Genomic DNA, 25,066 nt, shown 5'->3' with positions numbered 1-25,066 from the left:
TGTTTATGTGTATATATATATATATATATATATATATATATATATATATATATATATATATATATATATATACATACATACATATATGTATATATATGTGTGTGTGTGTAGGGTGTTTGAAAATTTTAAGTGTGTTGATACTTCACAAGAAAAATATGTTTTCTGACTTTTCACCGTCGCAGAAATCTTTGATACTACATTAGAGTTATCTTAGCATAGAAATTGTTATAAATGACCAACATTTAAAGCCTAGCATTTCAATAGTCCATAGCTAATTATGAAGGAAAAATAGTCTCCCTAGCTACGGATAATTACAAGGCATTTTTTAACTACATCCGAAATCTAAAAGGGATTATTCTGCTGTGTGCTAAACTGGTTGTGGATGTCACCAACCATATTCGAGCAGAGGTAATATCCAACTTACTAGCTGACAGATTTGGACGAAACGTCATCCCCCCATTCTCTCTAGTCACCCCCAAAAGTATACCTACCACCATTCCTCAGCCTGTTATCTCAAGAGAGCAGGTCATCTAGATGCTGTCTGTACGGCATCAATGAGACCAGTTATCATCCAGGTTGCCTTGTAAACAACTTAAAACATGACCTAGCAGACCCTCTTAGATCCCTGTTTAACCCCAGCCTGCGAACTGGCAATGTTCCATCAGAATAGAGGACAGCAACAGTAATACCTCTGCACACACGGGCACCATCATTTGACCCTTGGATTTGTAGGCCCATAAGCTTGACTAGCCTCATCTGCAAAACCATGAAAAGCATTTTCCTGGACCTTATGGCTACAGTTTGGCTTCCAGAAAAAGTATAAGGGCTTCTCATTTTTTTGTGGATGGTTTAAAACTGTATAGTTCATCGGATGATTAACTGAAAGCACAACTTTAAGTGGTCAAAACTTTTTCAGATGATTTAACAATGTCATTTGGTCTTGATAAATGTGCAGAAACAACCTTTTAAATCAGAAAGGTTGTAGCTCCAAGAAAACAGCCTGAGATAGAAATAGATATAAAAGAACTTGAGCAAGAGGGAATGTATAAATATTTGGGAATTGATGATGGATCAACAATAAAACATGAACAAATATGAATAAAACTTGGTAAGGAATATTTTAGAAGACTAAAAGTTAATAATGAAAATGGCACTGACATCTAAGAACAAAATCAAAGCTATAAACCAGTTTGCTATTCCTGTTCTAACTTACAGTTTTTGGAGTGATTGACTAGCCCCAAAAGGTGTTGGACTGGTTGAGGAGGAAAACAAGAAGGATGTGTCATGCTTATCAAATGATTTATAAAAATCTGTGTATTCCAAGGCTATGTATTCCCCATTCTGTAGGAGGTATGAGCCTTCTTGAAATAGATTACATTTGTAGACCTGCAATATCTGCTAACCTCACAACACCAAAACGTAGTGAAAGTTTTAAAACATGAGGAGAATAAGTCTAAAATGGCTTACCTGCTTAGTTTAGCAGAAGCATGTTGGTGTCAATTGGGAATGGAAATCAAACCAGAAGTAGATAAAAAAATCAGGCCGCAACTGAATGTGCCAAAAAACAAAACAAAAAAAGAATACAAGATGAAGGATCAGATGAGAAGGCAAGAAATGTTGTAAATGCATAAATATAGTTGCAAGTATAGAAAGCACTTAGAACAATCTCTTGTTTATCAAGATTGAACGCAGGAATGGTTAAGGAGAGGTGAGTTTAAACCAAAAGACGAAAAGTTAATATTGGCAGCCCAAGATAGTGAACTTGCGTATATGTTAGATTACAAAGTCCATTGAACATGTGGGAGAAATGAGCAAATATAAGTTTTGTAAAACATAAGTGGAAATCTCGCATTTTGTTGCTGGCTGTGATATATTAATGGCACAAGGACTGTTTACTGAAAGGCATACTAATGTGGCAAGACTGTTGCATTAGGGATTGTGCAAACATTATAATATTTTAGTAGCTGAAAAACATTGGAAATATGAGCCACAAAACATTATAGAAAATTATGAAGTTTATCATATGGGATCACCCATTAACAACAGTTCAAGAAAAAGATGTGAGAAAAACAGATATAGTAGTCTCCTACTAAAAACCTACTCAAAGTCCATAAACCTACACATCCCCCAGGCAAAAACCTTCTATCCTTCAACCTAGCTCGCCTCTGGAACTCCCTTCCTCCACTCATCCGCACCACCTCTAATCACTCTGCTTTCAAAAAATCTTTCTATACACACCTAGCATCTCAGTGGGAATGCTCCTGCTCCCACCCTACATAACCTACTCTTCTCCTTCTCTCATCCGCCATTACTCTGCCTCATCTTATTCTACCCAGATTCTACAGAAGTTATTAGATAAGCCCTAGGTTCTCTTCTTCCCCCACTTCATCATGTCACTGAACCTCCTCTTCTTTCCAGTAACTAATTTTTCCTAACTACTCTGTATTAAATGGATATTTCTGAGCTAATAAATATAATTATTATGTACTTTCTGCACATTGTATTTAGCTGTTACATTTTTTGCTTTCTTTCTTTTTTACCTATTGTTAAACTGAAATGTTTGAGTGAATATATGTTTGTAAGAATGTTAAATGTATTTTTGGAGCTTTTCTCCCCAGGACTCCATTGAAAACGGGTTCCTTGTGGCCCAATGGACTATCCTGGTAAACCAACTGCAATAAATAAATAAATAAATAAATAAATAAATAGTAGTCCATGAAAAAAAGACAAAAGTAGTACTGATCATTGAAATTACTACACCTAGTGACTACAGTGTCTTGCATACAGAGACGCAAAATCATAAAATACCAGGATATGCAGGCAGAAATGAGGGCAGTGTGGAAGGAGGATACTCGGACAGTTCCAGTAGTAGGAACAATGGGTCTTATACAATCGTGCTTGGATATGTTACTGATGCATATAACTTTGTATGACTTGCAGAAGGAGTCAGTACTGGTCACATTGTGAGTGCTGCAAGCAGAACTTTTGGCTAACATCAAAGATTGAAACAATACTAATTTCATGAACTTTAATCATACTTTGACTTAGGAATGGAGTCCATTCCCATCATGGTATTAAAAACCCAAAAGACTTGGAGAAATGGGAAAAGAGGGAGACCTTATCAACAAGGACATAGGTAGTCTCCAAACTCTGGACCCAACCCAGTTTGTATTTGTTAAGGGTAGATAATGCCTGTTAAACATGGTTGACCTTTTCAAGAAAGTCAGCAAGGCCCTGGATGAGGGAAAGATGGTTCATACCACCTATGTTTGACGCAATCCCCACACTGGTATTATAGAGAAGCTCTCACAATTGGGAGTTAATCCCTACATTACCAGATGTGTAACCAACTGTCTCACCAACAGGACACATACTATCAAAGTGGGTGACTTCATCTCTAGCAAATGACCACTCACCAGTGGCATACCACAGGGTTCTGTGTGAGGCTTCTTACTGATCGGCATTTATTTCTCAGAAGTCCAGGTAAACTTGGACGGCCTGTGGCTGACCAGTTTCGCTGACTATTGCAAATTGGGAGCAATCATTGAGTCTCCCAACTATGTTAATGTACTGCAGAGACATGATTGGTTCCAAAGCCATGGATAAAAGCTAAATGCAAAAAATGCATTATTCCCTTTTGGAAAACTGGCATCCCTGCTAATTACATTATAGACAACAACACCCCCCCCCCCCCAAGTGTAGACCCAGTGATACATGATCTGGGCACTCAGGTTGATAGCAACCTGAACTTTGACCACCACATATCCACAGCAATAAGGTAATCCTTCTATGTGCACATCTTATAAGTAAAAGCATCTCGTCTAGATCCAAGGATGTTATAATTTTATTGTACTCTGCCCTCATCGGACCAATAATTGTGCTCATTTTTGCATGTACATCACCAGGCACCTACAACAGTTGGAGAGACCACAGAAGTGTTTTCACCAAAAAAATGACAGGGTACACAAAACAAGTCTTATGTGGAAAGACTGAAAGCCCTATCTACATTCTGTCTCCTACAGGTTGCTAAGGGGTAACCTGTGCCTGGCCCTGATGGAAATGCTGTGCATTCATAAATCAAACTGCATTAGGATCGCTCATTCCAGGAATCTTAACCATGCTGGAGAGAGAGATGAGAGAGCTTCCAATTAACATGAAACAGTGCCCCTCCCTGACCCTCTTCAAATGCAGCCTAGATTAATGGATAGTTGACCCCATATTCAGTCCTGGAGTGATGCCCATGTCCCTCCTGGACAGAGGAAGTCATTAACCACCATAGACCCTTACTTCTGCAAACTTCACTTGCCTAACCACTGACAATTGGGGCAACTCGGGATAAATATGGCTAGGCTTGTAAGAACTGTAGGGCCATTAGCTTAATAAGCTTCTGTGAACTGTGATGCTGCTTATGTACATTTGTCAGAAGAGGTGACAACTGCCTTTACTAATTACTTTGTTTTGCTAAGAAAGGGGAGTGTTAAGTTCTTCTGTCTGCAGTAAAAACAGTGGAAAATAGTTCCGTACTTTTCTGTGTTTTATAGCAGCTGCTCTTGACATTAGCAGGGTTAATTGTCCATCTAAGATTTGACAGCAGTACCTGACAGGGTAAACTATAGATTTGTCTGTGTGTATTGTATGTCATGCAGGCAAAGACAGATTCCTCCACAAGTATGTGAGAAGTTGAGCTTAAAAAAAAAAAAAAAAAAGTGTGCTTCCCCTGCCTTTGATTCCATGGCAAGCAAATGAAAGTTTTAAAAGTAAAAATAGGAAGTTAAGTTGTCAATCTCGCCTTCATTCTTGCTTGATGGGTTCGGAGCCGATCCCTCGGCTCCGACTCGGCACTTGCTAAGCTCGAGAGTTTCTTCTACCAGCTCAAGGCAGCCCCATATCCCATGATGCAAGGCGGTAAGTTCCCAGATCTCGTTTGCCGCTTCGCTTAGGAGGTCTTCTTTTTACCAGCTCCTGGTAAGTTGTTCACTTTTGTGATTTTTCAAGCCCCTTTTTTAGTCTAAATCTAATTTTTTGATAGTTTAAATTTAATTTCTATCCCTTTCTGACAGAAATTCCCTGTCTCTTTTAATTTTTTGTTAGTCTATTCCCTATCCCATCCCCCCCCTGTTAGGGTGTGTGTGTTGGTGTTTTATAGAATACCTCTTGGTATTTTGTTTAATTTAATTTAATTTGACTGGTGTGTGTGTATTGTGTGTTCGGCACCATGTCAAAGGAGAGGGTTTCAGGTTTTAAGAAGTGTGACTCGTGCTGTCAGAAGATGTCTCTGACAGATGGTCACACTTCTTGCCTGTATTGTCTGGGCCCTCTTCACCTGCAGGACTCCTGTGCTATTTGTCACTTCTTCAGCCAGAGAGTCCTGCAGGAGAGACGAACAAGTTGATTCTTAGGGGCCTTCTGCCGGAGGGCTCTCCGCCAAGTCGGCTCCACCAAAATCAACAAAATCTGCCAAGGCCCAGGCTTCTGTATCTAAGCCTGAGGCCTCGGCCCCGACTCATACTGAGTCGAGATCGGCTCCAGCTGGGGTCGATTCTGATTGACAGCTCGGCACCGATGGCTATCGGTGCCAATCTGTATTGTCCACTTCGATGTCGGCGCCGATCGGTTCCGACACCCATGTGGCACAGGCATCGGTGTCGGCTCCGATCGGCTCCGACACCGTTACTTTGGTGGCTGTATCGGCAACGGCTGGAGCCGATACATCGAGACGTTCTGTCGGCTCCGAGAAGTCGGCACCGACAGGATCTGTAGTATCGGCTCCGATGGCTCATTCCAGGAAGAGGTGGAGGTCTCCTTCCTTGGAGCCGATATTTCGGCTTCGCTTCTATCGAACGGAGCCATCGGAGCCGATCTTCAAGGTCATCCAGGTTGTCAGATCATGACCTAGAGAGAGTGGTCAGTAGATTACTCAAGTCACAGGTACTGGCCCAAATGTTACACAGTCCGTCTCAGCAGACGACTGTTGGTCCACACCCCGTTACAGTTCCTCCTTCAACTCTACCCCAGAGTTTGGAGTTGGAGTCATCGGCATGGTTACTGCTACGGCTGGAGGACGGATACCCCTTCTGTTCCTTCAGCCTCTACTCTTATCTCCTCTTCCTTAGAGGGATTCGTGGTCGGCTTCCATGGTCTCCTCCGAGGGGTGAGTGGCATCGACCCTTGTCCGAGCCCGCTCTTCCCTTGGAGCCTCGGCCTTGGTGAGCTCGGCTCCGACATCTGCCTCGAGACTTCCCTTCGGTGGTCCCGGAGTTCCTAGCTCTTCGAGCGGGTTCTCTCGGACCTGCCTGGGAGGGGAGCATTTGAGGTAATGAAGAGTGTACTGGCCACTGGTATCAGTCAGCAGTCTGTTCCCGTAGCTCCTCCCTCTATAGTACCTGTTGACATCTCTGCCACTTCTCTTGCTACAGGACCCAGAGATCCTCCGCCTCAGGTTTCCCCATTGGGAATTTCCCCTCTTCCGAGGATTCTCCTGATGTTTCGGGAGATCCTCCTAGGAAGAGGACTTGTAAGAGGAAGCATGTAGACTCCCGAGTCTGTCACTGGATACTGACTTTGATGAGTCAGAGGGATCCCCTAGATCCTCTCTGAGGATGTCTCCTTCTCAGACATCCTAGAACTTCTGAAACAGAGGGGAAACTGGCCCACCAACAATCCCTCTGAGGATGAGTCAGTATACCTAGAGGCGTTTGGATCTCGGCCCTCCACCTCCTGGGTGTCTCCGCCTTCGACCCCTTATGCAGGTTATTGCACGAAGGCGTGGGCAGCTCCTGACTCTGTAGAGCCAGTCCCTAGGAGGCCTTCAAAATTTATCACTGCCCCGAGTGACAAACAATTCCTTACCAAGGGTGTCCCCGCTGATGCCATGGTGGTGGCTGCGCCACCAAAAGGAACTTGCAGATCCTTCCGTGTCTGGCCCATCCTCCTAATAAGGACTCTAGGACCATGGATAGGTATGCAAGCGGATGTTTTCCTCAGCGACCTTTGCTATGCTCGCTGAATTATCTTTGTCACTTCACCAGACTCCAGAGAGATATCCTGAAGGAGCTGGGAGAAGTAGTTCAGGATCCTACAGCTGCAGGGGCTCAAGAAAAGATTGCTTCGCAGCTAGGAACCCTCAATTCCATTGCTAACTCCTCCATGCGGCTAATATCTTATGCTGCGGATGGAGCGAGTAGAGCCGCAGGCACAGGTGTGGCTCTTAGACGCCAAGCCTGGATGCGGCTATGTGATTTTATGGATCCCTTTAAGGCCCTTCACAAATTCTCCCTTTGATGGGTCAGCTTTGTTTGGCCCTCAGGTGAAGGAAACCTTGACCAGGTGTGAGCAGGACGGCAAGACTCTTTCTGCTGTTGGAGTCCGTTTTTCCACCCCTTCTAGGCCTTATCCCAAAGGACAGAAGGGTGGGAAGATGTGGTTCCGTAAATCCCAAGGAGTCACGCCGATTCACGTGGTCAGTTTACCCCTAGAGGCAGAGGGGTAACAACAACAGACGCCGCCTAGAGGCAGAGGGGTCCAAGAACCAGGGAAACAGGGAGCCTCTCTCTGATAAGCCCTTTCAGCATCCCTGAGGTGTTGCCCGGCTGTCCCTCCTTGGAGGCAGTCGGGAAGATTATCACTGTACCCAGAAGCCTGGCATTCCCTCACTCAAGACAGATGGGTACAGTCGATCATATCCAAGGGTTACATAATTCCTTTCGAGGAAAGTCCCTTCCCTCAAGTTCCCTTCCAGATGTACCACCCGGTCTAAGGGAGATTGCAGAGTTAGAAATCGCAAAACTACTGCAAAAAGAGCCATTCAGCCAGTTACAATAGACCATTCAGAGCCCGAATCTACTCAAGGTTCTTTTGGTCCCCAAAAGACGGGAGACTGGAGACCAATATTGATCTCAGCAGACTCAACAAGTCTGTCAGGAAGACAAGATTCAATGGTCACTCTTCAGTCAATTCTGCCCTTCTTACAGAAGGACAACTGGATGTGCTCAATAGATCTTCAGGATGCATACTATCACATCAAAATTCACAGACGCCCAGGAGATTTCTCCGCCGGCTGGGGTCCAGTCACTTCCAGTTCAGAGCCCTGCCCTTTGGTCTCACTACAGCCCCCAGAGTGTTCACCAAATGCATGGCAGTGGTCACGGCTCACCTGAGACGCCAAGGATTCCAGGTGTTTCCAGATCTCGACGACTGGCTCCTGTCAGCCACCACCAGGCATCAGCTTATACAAGCCAGGGATTACACAATAGACCTTTGTTCTCTTTAGGCATCTCAATCAACTTCAAAAGTCATCCTTATCGCCTGCCAGTCTATTACCTTCATAGGCGCAAACTTAAACACTGTTCGGATGTCAGCTACCCTTACAGAACAAAGAGTTTCAGACATTCAGACTCATGTCAGGATCATTCTGGCCAGCAAGAAAGTACAGGCCAGAATGGTTCTAAAGGTATTAGGTCTCATGGCTGCGGCCATTACTCTTCTTCCCTGGCTCGATTCTACATGCGCCTCCTTCAGTGGATGCTGTTCACACAGTGGTCATACCAGCAACTCCCAATGCGCCACCAGATTCTGGTGACACAAACATGCAAAGAACATCTTGCTTGGTGGATCACATCGCCTCAGGTTCACCAAGGCAGGTGCTTTGTACCTCCGCCCCGATAGCCACTGTCACCACGGATGCCTCCCTGATCGGGTGGGGGTCATTATCAGGGCAGGATGGTTCATGGGACGTGGCAACCGCTCGAGTACCATCTGCACATAAATGTCCTGGAGATGAGAGCAGTGCTTTTAACGCTGCAAGCCCTCAACGACTTTCTTCCCGTAGGGACAATTGCAGTCCACACAGACAACATGTCTGTAGTTTGGTATATCAACAAACAGGGCGGAACCAAGTCCTACCCCTTGTGTCGAGAAGCGCCAGACTATGGCAATGGGCTTATCTCCTCTCATCGGTTTCTGGTAGCAACGCATATCCCTGGGAAAACCAACATTATAGCGGACAGATTGAGCAGAGCTATTCTCATGCCTCACGAGTGGTCTCTCAAGCAATCTATAGCGGAAGAGATTTTTCTGGAATGGGGTCGACCATGTTGCGATCTTTTTCTACTCCCCAAAACAGCAAATGTCCAGACTTCTTCAGCCTCTTCCTCTATCAGGCCATCCCCCAGAGACGCCTGACCCAGGATTGGCCCCAGGGACTTCTTTATGCCTTCCTCCATTTCCTCTGATCCCTCAGGTGATCCAGAAAGCTACCGCTTTGAGAGCCAAATTGATTCTCATTGCCCCTTACTGGCCTCGACAAGTTTGGTTCCTGCTCCTCCATCATCACCTTTTGGTGCAGCCGTGGCATCTGGACCCAGTGCCAGATCTACTGATTCACCAATCCGTCAGCTGCACCGGTCAATCCCTTCTCTCAACCTCACAGCATGGTTGCTCCACTTCCTTCCTTAGCCAGGCTTCCTTTGATCTCTAACCCAGTTAGAGACATCATAGTAGCTTCACTAAAATCCTCTACCAGGAGGATTTACACAAGCAAATGGAACGTTTCTCTTATTGGGCTAAGGCCCAAAATATTGATCCTTTTACTGCCCCTGTTCAGGCAGTTCTGGACTTCTTAGCAGAGATTTTTCATGCAGGCTCCTCTTCTTCCACAGTCAGAGTTCAGTTGGCTGCTATTTCTAATTTTCATGTCGGGATAGCAGATCATAATATTATGTCCCATAGGCTCTGCAGGGCCTTCTTGAAAGGAATTTTCCTACTAAAGCCTCCAATCAGGAATCCTCCTCCTCAGTGGGATCTAAATTTAGTGCTGACATCCTTAATTCTTCCCCTTCGAGCCAGCTGTTTCTTGTTCCCTGAAATATCTTTCTTGGAAAACTTTATTCCTAGTGGCTATTACATCTGCCAGGAGGGTGTCTGAACTTCATGCTCTTCGGTTCGACCCCTATTTGATTTTTCACAAAGACAGAGTATCTTTGAGAACTAATCCATCCTTTTACCTAAGGTCGCTTCAAAGAACAATCTGAATCAATCCATTGATCTCCTGTATTTTTTCCTAACTATTCAGATAGAGCTGAACAAAAGCTACATTATCTTGACGCCCACCGTCAGCTTAGATATTATTTGGACAGAACAAAAAATTTAGAAAATCTGATCAACTTTTTGTTTCCTATGGATAATAAAAAGGCCTTCCTGTTTCTAAAGTGACTTTGTCCAGATGGCTTTCTTCGGTCATCACTGAAATTTATACGATCAGGGGAAAACAGCTGTGCTCAAAACCTAAAGCACATTCAACTAGGAGTTTAGCTACTTCTACAGCTTTTCAAGCTAGACTGCCTTTGGACACTATTTGTGCAGCGCCACTTGGGCCACTCCTCACACTTTTGTTTCCCATTACAAATTGGACTTGGCCTCCAGGGACAGAGCCAGTTTTGGCTCTACAGTCCTCAAGAGTTTGTTCCATTGAGCCACCCAGGATAGAGGTGCTAGGACGCTGTCCCATCAAGCAAGAATGAAGGCGAGATTGACAACTTAACATTAAGAAGTTATGTACCTACCATAACGTTCCATGTTAGTTGTCTTCTCGCCTTCTTTCTTGCACCTCCCTCCTTCCCCTGGCCTGGACAGACCTTGTATAAGAAACTATTATGCTAAAGACCATTCAGACCTGGTCCTTTTTACATCTGTAAGTTTCTTCTTCCTTTGGGAAGTATTGTATGCTTGGTGCTATTGCCCTTTGTTAACAAACGAGATCTGGGTACTTACCGCCTTGCATCATGGGATATGGGGCTGCCTCGAGCTGGTAGAAGAAACTCTCGAGCTTAGCAAGTGCCGAGTCGGAGCCGAGGGATCGGCTCCGAACCCATCAAGCAAGAAAGAAGGCGAGAGAAGACAACTAACATGGAACATTATGGTAGGTACATAACTTCTTATTTTTGGTACCTATACAATACTGGAACCATATTGTAGGGAGAAAAACAACCAAAGGCTTGAGTTCAGCTGTAGAGGAGGGCAGAGTTTTCTTTTAAGGATCCTTTCAATCCTCATGATTTATATTTTGTTTGGAAAGGTTACTTTTCTTCTGTTTGAAACAGCTGTTAAAGCAATCTAAAAGTATGCATCTTGGAAGATTCCTCTGTTGATGTCTGTCTCTTCACCAGAAGTCTATCTGAATTGAGGCCTTGTGTATTGGACCTTATTACTTGTTTTTTCATAAGGATGGTGTTCTTACAAATTCATCTTTTATGCCTAAGGTAGTGACCAAAAGTAATCTGAACCAGTCTGCTTGTTTTTCTTCCCAAATTACTGTATTAAAGGAGAGTACTACTTGCATTGTATGAATACTCATATTGTAGGTTCATAGGTTAGTACTAGGCTATCGGCCCCAGGGCCTATACACACCTAGCCATGACAATTCCCTGGCTATTTCTTCCCCTACTATTTACTTCCCTGGACCCCTGTCTAGCAGGGCGACTGACGTGATCCCCGGGGGGGAATTTCCTTTCTCCCATCCAATCGTCAAGGTTCCTTTTGAAGAAGGCCAAAGAGGCGCTCTGCTTGACATGTATGGGCAGTCTAGTCCAGAGTCTGGGGGAGTCTCTGGGTCAGGAACTTATCCCTCCAGCATGTTTTGTTTATTGTGATGACAAGGTTTAGATCCCTGGAGCATGTGGTTCTGAGGGATTGGGATTTCTTTAAGTGTAGCATGTCCAACAGCTCTGGGTTTGACATGGCCTTGTATGTTAAGCAGAGATCGCCTCTGAGTAGACGATATGCCACAGAGTATAGCTGGAGTTTTTAAGGTGGTCAGCATAGGGCATCTGCTTTAGGCCTGTGATTCTTTTAGTGAGGTATTTCTGCAGCCTTTCTAGTTGTTGCAGATGTCTTGAGAGGTACATACCAAACGGGGCGTTGTATTCTATAATGGGTCTAATGAGGGAGATGAGTACAGTGGGACAGTGACCTCCTTTTTTCTGGATGAAAGCCCTTAGTGATGAGGTGTGCCACATAAAAGGATATCCTGACTCTTGTGGCATTGTGGTCATCGAAGGTGAGACCACTGTCCACCTGTGTCCCTAAGTCTGTTATCACACTTTTGATGTTTAGTGTATGTGGTAATTCATGGGTACATGTTTTTTCCCAAAGGGGATAACTATACATTCCTTGGCATTGCACTTGAGCCCATGGCTCTGGCACCATGCATCTGTTTCTGTAAGGCCCTTTTGTAGAGTATCAACATCATTTGGGGATTCAGTAATGGCTCCCAGTTTGCAGTCATCTGCGAACTTTGTTGGCCAGAGTCCCTTAGTGTTGGCCTGTACTTCAGAGAAGCAGATGCCAAACAAGAGCGGTCCCAGGACTGAACCCTGACCACTTGTCTGGAGCTAGATTTGGAGTTGGCTACTTTTACAGTGTGGGTTCTGTCAGTAAGCCAGTTGGCAACCCATCGAGTGACGTAGGGATTAATGCCCAGCTTAGTAAGTCTATCTATGATTCCAGAGTGGGGGATGGTGTCAAAGGCCTTGGCAAGGTCCAGTTAGGCTGTGTGGACCGCCTTACCCTCGTCCACGGCTCTGGAGACTGATTCGAAGAAGTCAATCAGGTTCAGGAGACAAGATTGGCCCTTCACGAACCCAAACTGGGTGGGTTCCAGTGTTTGAAGGTTGCCAATGTTTTTGTTTATAAGTTCCATGATAACATGTTCCATGGCCTTGCAGATCAGGCTCATCAGACTGATGTGGTGGTAGTTCCCGGAAACCAAGGTGGATCCCCCCCTTGTGGAGTAGGATAACTGTAGCTGTGCGCCACTCAGTGGGCATGAAGCCTGAGGTGAGGCTATGATTAAACATGACACTTAGGTGAGGTGCCAGTTCATATTGTAGTTCATGTAGTACACAGCCCGGGATGTCATCTGGTCCCATGGATGCTGTATTCTTAGCTTTGGAGAGTGCATTTTTTACCTGTGTGGCTGTTATTACTGGAATTTGGCAATCTTCCAGTATTGAGATGGGCTGTGTAGGGGGTGAGGGGGGATGAAGTTGGCACTGAATTGATCTGCCAGGATATTGGCAATATCCTTGAGATCAATATATTTAATGCCATTCTGTTGTAGCTCAGAGCAGGTCTGAGCATTGCCATTTAGATTCTTGGCATAGTTATGGAATACCTTGTGGTTGTCTTTGGAATCTTTGGCAATTTTTTTTCGTAACTAGCTTTGGAGGATTTTATGAGAGATTTCAGCTTTTTACTGAGGCTGGTAAGGGAGTTTTTTTGCATCTGGGATTTTCCTCTTTTCTGCAACAGTTTCTTTCTTTTGTTGTAAAGTTTTTTATGGCAGGGGACCATCAGATTGGCTTCCTCTTTTTGGAGGAGAGCATCTTGGTTCTTTTTGGGATGGCATGATTCATGCAGGAGTGGATGTGCTCATACAGTGCCGTAGTGTAGGATTCAGCAGTCGAACTTTCAGTTCCCGTCTGTGTGGGTGTCATGAAGTTTGTAATTTCTGACTTGAGTAGCATGAAGTTGGCTTTGGAGAAGTTTTTTTTTGGAGGTTTCCTTACTGGGGGGGGGGGGGTAGGATGTGGATGTTAAGGGTGATTAGCTTATGGTCAGACCTGACCAACAAGGGGGTTGACCATAGGTGTGGAGCATCGCTTTCCCATGTTGGTAATGACTAGGTCTAGGATATTGAAGTCCATGGTGGGACTATCGATTAGTTGATCCAGGGCGTTAGAATTTATAAATTCCAAGAACCGTTGGGCAAAGGTTTTACATGAGTAGTTTTCCCAGTTAATGGCAGGGTAGTTGAAATCACCCAGTATTAGGGTGTTTGGTTGTATATTAATATTTTCCAGTATGTTTAGAAAGGTTTAGTGAGAATCTTGGGGCATGGTGGGGGATCTGTAGCAAGCTACAGTTTGGATTGCAGTCTTACCTAGTGTCAGTTGCACCTGGAGAATTTCAGACGCATTGTGTTGGTCAGTTAGACTGGTGGTGTGAATATCCTTGGTGAATATGGACACTCCTCCACCTTTAGTGTTTCGGTCCTGGTTTGGTGGCCGAAAAGTGTGGTAAGAGTTGTAGCCTGGTATTGCAGCGGTACTCTCTGGAGCCTTGAACCAGGTCTCAGTTACTGTACAGATGTCGATGTTCTCCATTTTTAGGAGTGCCTCGAGAGAGTGCATTTTGAGGTTTAGACTTCTAGCATTGAGTAGCATTAACTTCAGAATTTGCATGCTTGTACCTGTTATGGTGGTGGTTTTGTCATTTGAACTTTGCCTAAAAAAGGCACTATAGGGGTGGCAAGAGCCTTAGCCAGTAACCTGAATCCCAGGGGCGACAGGTACTAAACACAACTGAACCTTGAGGAGGGTAATCATTTATTTTTCATTTTCAAAAAAGAAATCTGGCTCCACCAGAATATCTAAAAGCACTCTGTCAGGGTGGCTGATGTGATTGCATCAATTTTGCTACCAAACCTTTGTACACCTTTGTTTAGTACCTGCTGTGTGGGCTTGTCTGAGTACTTTTGCAAGACTCCACAAGCTGTATGCAATCTTTAAGTATAGATCTTCCTTCTGGGCCACAGTCATTTGGGATGTACTGTCGTGATGGGGGCTTTGTCTAAGTGGTTGATAAGGACAGACCTCTTTGTCTCCGATTATAAATGTTATGTATTTATCATAATAGTAGATCTGAATGCGCTGGTCCAATTTTTATTTATTTATTTTTTACATACTCTGCTTTCTTCCCCCTGCCTCAGTCCAGATAGAACCTGTTATAGTTCATTGTATTTATATACTGTCTGTTGCTCTGCCGTAGTGCAGTCCTATGGAGATGGAGAGGAAGCTTGCTTGTAGTGCATAATGGTTAATGGGGAGGACAATAACACAAGTAAAGTTTCATTAGTCAAGCTGCCTAATTCCTGTAAGCCTTTGTTCTAATGTGTGATGAGGGTGGACCTGCTTAACAAGATCTGCTATTACAGTAATTGCATTACTTTCATTTAGAAGCACTTTAATGACTTTCTTCTGTGAAAACATTTCTCTGCTGAATGTGGTATTACATATTTGAAATAGTGCCAGTAGGTTTTTGCATTCTTAAATAATTCTTTGTATGTTTCAGGTAATGGTAGCACTTTCAAACCACTTAAGTGCAGTTGAGTCTGAGAAGCAGAAACTTCGTGCTCAAGTACGCCGTCTGTGCCAGGAAAACCAGTGGCTAAGAGATGAGCTTGCAAATACGCAACAGAAACTGCAGAGGAGTGAACAGAGTGTTGCTCAGCTAGAAGAAGAAAAGAAACACCTGGAATTTATGAATCAGCTTAAAAAATATGATGAGGATGTGTCCCCACTGGTATGTTAAAATACTTGTATCCAGTAGATTATACAATGCCAGATTGTGTGTACAGTTATGGTCTAAGTAAAATTGAAGCACGTGTCCTGGGGCACTACAAGAATGTTTATCATACTGTTCCTTTGCAGTTTGCAAACTTGTTTTTTTTTTTTTTTAAGGTGGCTAGTTACATATGCCACATCCAAAGCATTTTTCACAATGGTACTATTTACAGACACGTTCTCATTCACAGTTTGCATTTTCTGTTCCTTTTTTTTCTGCTTGGGAGTAAATTTAAAATACAGGTTAAAGAAACATCCGTTTGAAAGTAAAATACTGCATTTTGACTTAACTGTATTCTAGGAAGTATGCAGAAATTAGTTGTGCCAGCATGGTTGAAAAAATAACTTTTCTAATCTACCCTGCAATTTTACTGTTTAATGTGCCTTAAATATATTTTTGCCAGAAGAGTAATAGTTAACATTCATAGCACCTAATACCTGACAGAATGTAGAAAGGATGGAGGTAACTCTAAGCTTCTAAGCTTGTTCATTGCTTTAAAAGTGGTAACAGTTAAGTAGGTTGGTAGATTTTTTGACTAAGAATAATTTGTAGCTGTTTAGTGCTTTGTAAATTGAACATCATGTATGATTATCTTGATTCTGTTCTGTAACTGAGTTATTTCTGAGATCGATTAAAGAAGTTTAATGTGCAGTATACAATTTAACCAAAAAAAGTCTTGTGATGCAAGTGTCAAAGGAAATCAAAATTAACAAACACTCCTCTGAAGAACCACTGGAGCTATTACTTATTTAGTGCTTTCTTCTTTCATTGTCAAGACTCTTCACAGCCAGAGTTTCTAGAAATGATCAGTAAAATCACTTTAGGAAGCAGGAGGTTCAGCCATCAGATTTTGTTGCTAATAGCTGTCAGGCATAACTCATTTGAGTGTTTCTGGAATGTGAACACAAATCACTCCCTGTCATTATCAGAAACATCATTTAAAAGTTGCAACCTTAACAATGACTGTAACTTTAAAACTATATCCCTAACCCAAACCTCAATACCGTAACACTAACTCTAAAACTCTATCCCAAATCCAAAAATTTTGCTTCCAAATAGGATCATAGGGCATGCAAGGCAACCAAGTCTTGTGACTAGTTATGCCTTGCCAGTACCCAGCCTTAGACTGTACCTCCTTTTAAAAAGAAGAGTAGGCAGTCAAGTTAGGGGTTAATTTGTATATTACCCATCCAGTCATCCAGTTCCTATTTGAATAACAGAATTTATCATACTGCTTAATTTGCAGTGGGAGTCTGTTCTAAAGCTGGAGAATGCATTGTATAATAGGATCATAGGAGATTACTAGGCTATCGACCCAGAGGTCATTTAAAGCCTAGCCGTTTCATCCCAATGTAATACTATAGAAATGCTAGTCAATATGCAAGATTGAATTTAGTGATGACTGCCCCATGGTCCAGGAAGGTTGTGGGTGCTGTCCCTAGTAAGAACTCATCTAAATTCCTCTTGAACAGTGACAGAGGTGCTTTGTAGCCTGTTCCAAAGATGCGGCAGTCACTGGGAGATAAATCTGTCCCTCCAATGTGTCCTATCTAAGTATCAGGCCATATTTAGGTCCCCTGAATGGGTAGCCCTAGTCCCATTTGATTTACAGATATGCAGCAGGTTTGTCAGGTTTGGATCTTGGATTGCTCTGTAGGCCAGGCATTAAGTCTCCCCTAAGAAGTCTATATGATATGGAGTAGAGTGACATGAACTGAACGTGAAGCACATGCTGGAGCCCCTTGATCGTCTTTGGTAGAAACTTCTAAGGTCTCTCCAATTGCTGCAGGTGCTTAGTACGATACATGTTGAACGGGGTGTTATACTTGATTATGGGCCAGATAAATGCCGAATATAGAGGGGATATAACCTGTTTTGCACTTGAGGTGGTGCCTTTACTAATCAAGTGTGCTGCTTAGAAAGCTTTCCTTACTACCGTGGTGGTCGAAGTTAAGGTCTCAGTCAGCTTGTGATCCCAGGTCCCTTACCACTTCGTGGTACTTAGGGTATTGTTGATTTGATAGTGTGAAGGGACATTGTTTGTGTCGAAGGGAATGATGATGCATTTCTTTGCATTCAGTTTGAGACCATGACTAATATACCAGTCATTGGTCTGCATGAGACCCTCCTGGAGTATACCAACATCATTTGGGGATACAGTGGTTGCACCTAATTTGCGGGCATCTGCAAACTTGGTTCAGCTGCAACCCCTTAGTTTTGACCTGAACTTCTCAGAAATATATACCAAGCAGTAGAGGGCCTAGCACTGACCCCTGTGGCACCCCGCTGGTAACAGGTCTGCTGGTTGATGTAGAGTCGCCCACTTTGATAGTGCGTACCCGGTTTGTGAGCCACTTGGCAGCCCATCTTACAGTGAAGGGGTTTACATTCAGCTTTCTAGGTTTATTTGTAATGCCTGAATGTGGGATTGTTTCAAAAGTCTTGGTCACATTTTCAAAGAAATCCACCAGATTTAACAGGCAGGGTCTGCCCTTGATGAAGCTGAATTGGGTAGGATCCAGGGTTTGGAGGTCACCTATGTGTTGATTTATGATCTCCATAATGATACATTCCATGGCCTTACAGATGAGGCTGATCAGGTTTATGGGTCTGTAATTCCCTGGGTCGATTGCTAGGCCACCTTTGTGGAGGGAAATAACTGTTGGTGTTCTCCATTCCACAGGAACAACGCCTGTGGTTAGGCTGTGATTGGAAAGGGTACTTAGTGGTGATGCTAGTTCATGTTTTAACCTGTTTAGAAGACAGCCTGAAATTTCATCAGATCCCATAGAGGCTGTTTTTTTTTGCCTTGGACATGGCTTTGAGGACCTGCTGTTCAGATATGTAGGGTGGGTGGGTGGGGGAGTTTGTGGAAGGTTTGTGATATGTTAGGAGGGAACAAGGGAGTGAAATTTTCACCAAACCTATCTGCTAGCAGGTTTTGCTATCTTAGTGCGGTCAGTGTGTGATACTGTTGGCAGCTAGTTCTGCACATGCTTGGTTCCTACTGTTGAGGCAATGTATGTAGGTGTAAAAGGCCATATGGTCTGTACTTGCTAAGTTTCTCTCAAAGTAGCCATTGGAGGATTTGGCAAGATGTCTCATTTGCCTATTGAGGCTGAGGAGGGTGCATTTCCATTGTCGGGCCATGCCTTTGTTTTCTTGGACTGCAACCTTTTGCATTTATTGTAAAGTTTGCTGGATGTCCACCATGGCAGCTTGTTTTTGGAGCTCTGGCTTTGATTCTTTTTGGTACAGCCAAGCTTATACACTTATGCAAGTGATTTTGCAGGGTTTTAGTGTAAGCTTCAGCATAACCACTTCCAGCTTGGGGTGGGCTTGGAATGCATTTATACGTTCATCTAGGAGGGTATAGTTTTGCCTTGGTGAAGGTTTTTAGTCTGATTCACCCTTTGAGAGTTCTGGTATTAGTGCCAGTTCGAATGGTGACGATTTGTGGTGAGTTTTAACTAACGAGGGTCTGGGAGTGCAGATGTTTGACATGTTGGTGAGGACCAGATCTAGAATGTTTGTTATGGACAGTTTGTTCTAGGGCATTTGAATTTAACAAAGCCAAGGAAGTTTTGCGCTAGCGAGTTAGGGCTAGAGTAGATTTCCCAGTTGATGGTGGGATAATTGAAATCCCCCATAACCAGTGGGTTCAGAAAAATTTGTGTAGTCTCCAGTTTGGTCAAGTAGGCTTCATCGGTGTCATGACCCATGGAGGGGGATCTATAACCGGCTGTGACTTGAATGGGGGTCTTACCCACTGTAACCTGGACCTGGGGTAACTCCATGGAGTTGTCCAGTCTAATAAGGGAGGTAAATTTATCTCTAATACAGATTGAAACACCCCCTCCTTTGCTTTTTACATGTTCATTTTGTGATCTAAATATGTGGAAGGCATTGTAGCCTTGCAAGGCTGGGGTACTCTCTTCACTGTATGTTTAATTTGTCTGCTGTTGAATATTCACATTCCTTTTTCTGGTACTTGTTGGACTATTTGATATGTGGTGATAAGAGATCCAGGAACACTGGGTTCCTTATGGTTCAGAAGGAAAGGCATAGATCTTGTCACAGGAGTCTGTAAGGTACTGAACAAAGGGACAGTGCTTCCAGTCCTTTTTGGTTGCTTAAGGAACTTGAACCAGTGATGATATTAGGAACCTCCTGTGGTCCTTTTGTTTATTTAAGATACCTAGTGTGGTACATCCCAAGGGCAGCCACAGTGGTGCAGCAGTTAGCGTTGTCGCCTCACAGCAAGCAGTTCTCCAATTTGATCCTCAGCTGGGGGTGCTTTCTGTGCGTAGTCTGCATGTCCTCCCTGTGGTCGTGTGGGTTTCCTCTGGGTGCTCTGGTTTCCTCCCACATCCCAAAGACATGCTGTAGGTGGATTGGACACTCTAAATTGGCCTTAGGTGTAAGTGTGTGTGTGTGCCTTCCGTGGAAGTTTGGGCGCCGGGCTGGCAACTCAATACCATAAAACTCTACTGCCAATCATGAGCGAGACAGGTGATCCGCTGTGGTGACCCCTAAATGGGAAAAAGACGAAAGAAGAAGAAATGAGGTACATCCCAAAAAGGGTATTATATTGAATAATTGGCCTAATCAGTGCTGTATATAAGGGAACAATGACCAGTTTATATGTGGATGACATTCCTTTGGCAATAAGCTTCACTAAGTTAAAGAGCTTTCTGACTACTGTCATTACATGATGATCAAAGCAAGGGGCATTTTCACCCTAAGTTCCCAGGTTTCTAACGTCATTCTCAACATTTTAGAATGTCCATTGGGTGTAGTGTACTTAAACGGTATGGTAAAGTGACTTGCACAAGTCCTCTCTTTTATTTCTCTTGCTGTTTGCTTGTGTCTGGACTAACTTTTATCCATGCACTAGCTTTTTATTCAACCAGTGGTAAATTGACTTTATTTACCATGCACACCTTCCATTTTATATCTGAAGCAGCATCCTGTTCACACTGTGGCACACCTTGTGAATATGCTACTTGTGAATCACCACCTTAGAAAAACCATCTACCATTGGCTGCACTAAGGATACCAGGGAGTGACAACAAGCAACTCACTGGGTTGTTCACGTTGATGTGCTTTCTATAAAGAACCTTTATAGGTTCATAGACAAATACTAGGCTAGCTACTCATGCTATTTTAAGCCTAGCCAATTTCCCTTCCAAAACTGAGAATTAAGTCCTGTACTTTGTATCTGTGGGGTAAACAACTTAACCATTTTATCAATTCGCAAGTTGTCCTCTATTGATGATGACAGGAGCTGCTTCCCCAGGGATGGGCAAAACATTCTGACACAACAGGGAAACCTTTCCTGTTCCCTCTTCCAGGACTGACAAGAATGGATGTTCCTTGCCCACCTGAGAGATTCCAGCTGCCACAGAGGATATGACTAACCTCTGGTCCATAGTGGCTGTAGGTGCTGCACCAGAGGGATCTGGAGTAAAAGATAAGTGTTCCGAGGTATAACAAATGTTCACAGAGTCACCCATCTGCGGCTGAGGCAAATTGTTAGGCTGGAGTGGTGGCAAAGACTGTTTGCTTAACTTTTTCTTTTTGTGGCGGGAAGAAGGACCGACTGTGGGACCAGTAGTCTTTTCCATGATCAAGCAGGAAATGATGCCTCTTTCCCATAGAAGACGAGCAGCAAATGCCAGTAAAACTACCAGTCCACAAAAAAAAAACATTTTTGACAGAAAAAAATGCAGTAAAAAGCACTTTAAAACACTATGGCAGCCCTATAGTGGAAAATAATCACAATTTCTCAACAGAAAATGTATTTTCAGCTAGTTACACTACTTTTAAACTGAAAGAAGGAAATAAGGCTTCATTTAAAAGACTGGTACTGTCTCCAGACAGTCCATTAAATAACACTCCTAGCTTTACAATAACTTTCCTGAAGAGGAAAGTAATAAAACAGTAACAAAATTTTAGAAAATTGAACTTTTCCCCCACCAAAGGGTACTTACTGCTCAGCACAGTAAACACAAACCGACCGTTGCTCTATGAAAGCTACAGAGGAGCGTACTCTTTGGCATCAGTAAAGCTCTGAAGGGCTTTGCGCGCACACTTGTCTTTTAGTCAACTCAGCTCGAGCTGTTTGACAGTTTGGATGCATGGAAGGTGCCCTGAAGTTTTGGAAGCCATTACATCCTTGGCAGGATATAACCAAGTACAGCTAAGGCTACTGTAGCAGAAATCATTTGAACATATGCTGTTATGGTAAGATGTCCTAACTGAAATTACTGTTGCAGTATTCCTGACATACGAGTTGTCTCTGCTAATGTCCTGCAGGGGTGCCAAACGTTTACCCATCCCTAGGCAGTACATCCAACATATAACTTCAGCTTGTATGGGATGGATGTACAAACATGGATATTCAGATAATTTTGCTGCCTGTCTGAAAGCAGGTCTTGCATCCATTGTTCGTTGTTTGGTCATTGATAACTTTGTTCCATTTGTCTATACAGATAAGTGCCTCATTCAGGAACCTTTCTTTTTGTATTAGAATTTTTGTTAAATTTGTTAGCAGCTAGTAGGAGAGAGTGCGAATGCAGGAGGCAGATTCTATACAAGGACTTGCATACCAAGTGTCTTTTTTTTCCTTAGGCCTGGACATGATCACAGATCTTGCTCTGTCAGTTGTTCATTTCAAAATCCGTTATGTCTAGGCTTTCTACTCTTAACACTTTCCTCGAGACCAAGTGTCTTAAATGCTTGGCCCAATCCAAGATGGCTGACTCTACTTCATCTGATGTCCCTCTGTGGCTGCAGAAAAAACTTGATGCCTTGAGTAGATCCACAGTCAATTTTTGATTCCGACATACCCGCTAAGGTTTCAGAACCCACACTTCATCAAGCTAATTCTCAGTTGCCTAGTATTGAGACTCCATCGGAGGCTGGTAAATCTCCTGATGTCTTGAGACAGCTGATATGTCCTCTGAACAGTTTCTTACCATTTCGCAAGGACCACACAGCATCCCTCAAATTCTAGTTAGAAAAGAAATCCCAGGCTCTCTAAGAGGGCAAGAGTACTGAGTGCACCACCACAACATGCAATATAAATTAAAATCGATTTAATATAAAAAGCACAAACACAGCACAAAACAATAAAACATCCAAAGGACGAAAAGTGCTTTCAGCTAATGGCCTTCTTCAAATCAATTTTAATTTGTATTGCGTGCTGTGGTGGTGCACTCAGTATTCTTGCCCTATTCACTGGAGCACCTTTGGCGGTATAGGATTTATAGACGACATAACTCCAAACAACGAACAAACTGGATACTAAACACCAAAGCGAAAAGCCACCAACTGGATATGAACCAAATTTATTACACAACCAAAGTGAACTTCAGTAGTTAAATAAACGAACAAACAATAAATTGTGTGAACTTCAATATTCTATTAACGAACAAACAAAATGTAAGCGCTTTCATTTAAGTAATCTTAAACTTCATCAGACACTACTTAAAAAAAATCACTTCCTTTTATAGCTTCCTGTGAATTCAAAAAAGCCCGCCATATGACACTTCAAATTCACACATACCTAGTAGTAATAAATATGGAGATAGAATCTAATAGCTAACTATATATTAAATTCTGTGTAACTTAATAAATATTTATGAATCAATAACTCAATTATAAGTGGATTAACCCTATGAAAAAATATTATGTTATTATACAACATAAATGTATAAATAAATATGTATATTAAAATAAATAAAATTAAATTGTATTTATACTTGCCTCCAATAGTAATAAATATTTTGGAATAATTTAAAAATATATAATATATATATATATATATATATATATATATATATATATATATATATATATATATATTTATTTATTTATTTATTTTATTTGCATTTGTTAACCGGGTTGGTCCAGCTGGGTAAGAATTACCCTTTTTCAGTGGAGACCCGAGGGGAAAAGCCCCAAACAGACATACAAATACATACGAATAGAGACAAATTAACAATATTACAGAGGAAAACAACATTATGGGTACAATGGATAAGAAAAACAAATAATGAAAGTTTGAGAATATGAGTAAGGTAGGCCAGAGGCATGTATGCAAAAGATTTAATGAAAAAATAATAATTTAATTAAAAATTAATTAAAAATCTACACATATATTTATAATGTAATGAATTATTTTATCTTAATCTTTAATTTTCTTTCTATTTAATGCCTTAAGTTTTAAAATAGGGGCTATTGAACTACGTTCATTGATTCCTGGCCACACTGATGATCTATAAATTTGCGACAAATGTAAAAATAATTGTGTGTTTAGTTTAAATGAATTTAACAGATTGCAATATACTTGTATATGTTATATAAATGGATTAATGGCTGATTTGAAACATATTATAGTCAACGAAGGTGGCGATTTCAAAGTTTTTAACTTTTCAGATATCTAAGTTAATCAAGATGTAGCCAATTTGCTAGCTAAGGGCTACACTTTTGTTCCGTCAAGATCTTTTGACTCTTTATGATAGATATAAAATTATTTTTAAGGAAATTAATTTCACTTTAATATATCATGATAAAATTTATAAGGAGTCTAGTAAATTTAATATTAGTAATACTTTTAACCCACCTTTGCATCCGAAACTTTTATTGTATGAAAAAAATGTGTGAATATCAATTGAAATGTTTAGATAAATTTAGTAGAGAAACTAGTAATTCATCAAATTTAAATTCAGAAGAACAAAAGACTAATAAAATTAAAAAAAGAAAAAATTAGAATCATGAAGCCAGATAAAGGGGAGAAGCCGTTATTATGAGTAACGGACTGTATACTAATAAATTAAATTCAATTTTGGAAACCGATACGAACAGATATCTGTAAATGAATTGAATATAGCATATAAAAAATTATACGCTCAGATATATGATTTGTTTTTAGATAAGCGTATAAACATAAATTTATTTAATTATCTTAATATTATAACCCCCAGAATCCCTATATTTTTTGGAAATCTAAAAGTACACAAAAATATAAAAAACCCACCTATGTGACCATTAGTAGATGGGAGAGATTCTATCACATGAGCTTGTGCTAAATATGTTGATTATGAGTTGAAAAAGATTATAAAAAAAGAAAAATATATTTGTAAAGATTCATGGACATTTCTAGAACATATGAATGAAGTAGATTTTAATAAAAATGACATTTTAGTAACTGTAGACGTATGTGATTTATATACAGTAATACCACAAATAATAGGACTAGAGTGGGTTAATGAATTATTAGTTCAATATTGTATTAATCAGGAATTAATTTTATAATAGAACTTTTGGAAAATAGTATTAGATAATTATTTAATGTTTGATAAAAAAAATATTTTTTGCAGAAGAAAGGTATTGCAATGGGTTCTCCATGTGGAGGCACATATGCAAACCTTGTTATGGCATTCTGGGAGAAAAAATATATTTTTAATAGTCCGTATTTTTCATTTATTAAACATTATTGTTTCCAAGATTATATTTGCCTCATTTGGAATGGTACTTTAGGAATTTTAAATGAATTTTTAATATATATTAATCAGACTACAGAATTTTTTAAATTTACATGGAATATTAATGAACATAGCATCAATTATCTAGATACACAGTTGACAAAGGATTTTGAAAA

The 25,066-nt window shown here is 41.6% G+C and overlaps 1 protein-coding gene across 6 annotated transcripts in view; it reads left to right on the top strand.

The window, feature by feature from the left end:
- Positions 1-25,066, top strand: part of KLC1 (kinesin light chain 1) — a 1,225,216-nt gene that overhangs the window by 306,403 nt on the left and 893,747 nt on the right. For all 6 annotated transcript variants that reach the window (XM_044074509.1, XM_044074508.1, XM_044074510.1 and 3 more), the window contains one exon: positions 15,127-15,357. In XM_044074509.1, the coding sequence (XP_043930444.1) occupies positions 15,127-15,357 (231 nt within the window). The remainder of the gene's footprint in view (positions 1-15,126; positions 15,358-25,066) is intronic.

This window comes from Protopterus annectens, chromosome 6.part0, assembly GCF_019279795.1.
Source record: "Protopterus annectens isolate FY-2018-M chromosome 6.part0, PAN1.0, whole genome shotgun sequence".
Classification (NCBI taxonomy): Eukaryota; Metazoa; Chordata; order Ceratodontiformes; family Protopteridae; genus Protopterus; species Protopterus annectens.
The sequence above is the reverse complement of the archived record's forward strand: the minus strand, read 5'-3'. Positions and strand labels throughout refer to the sequence as shown.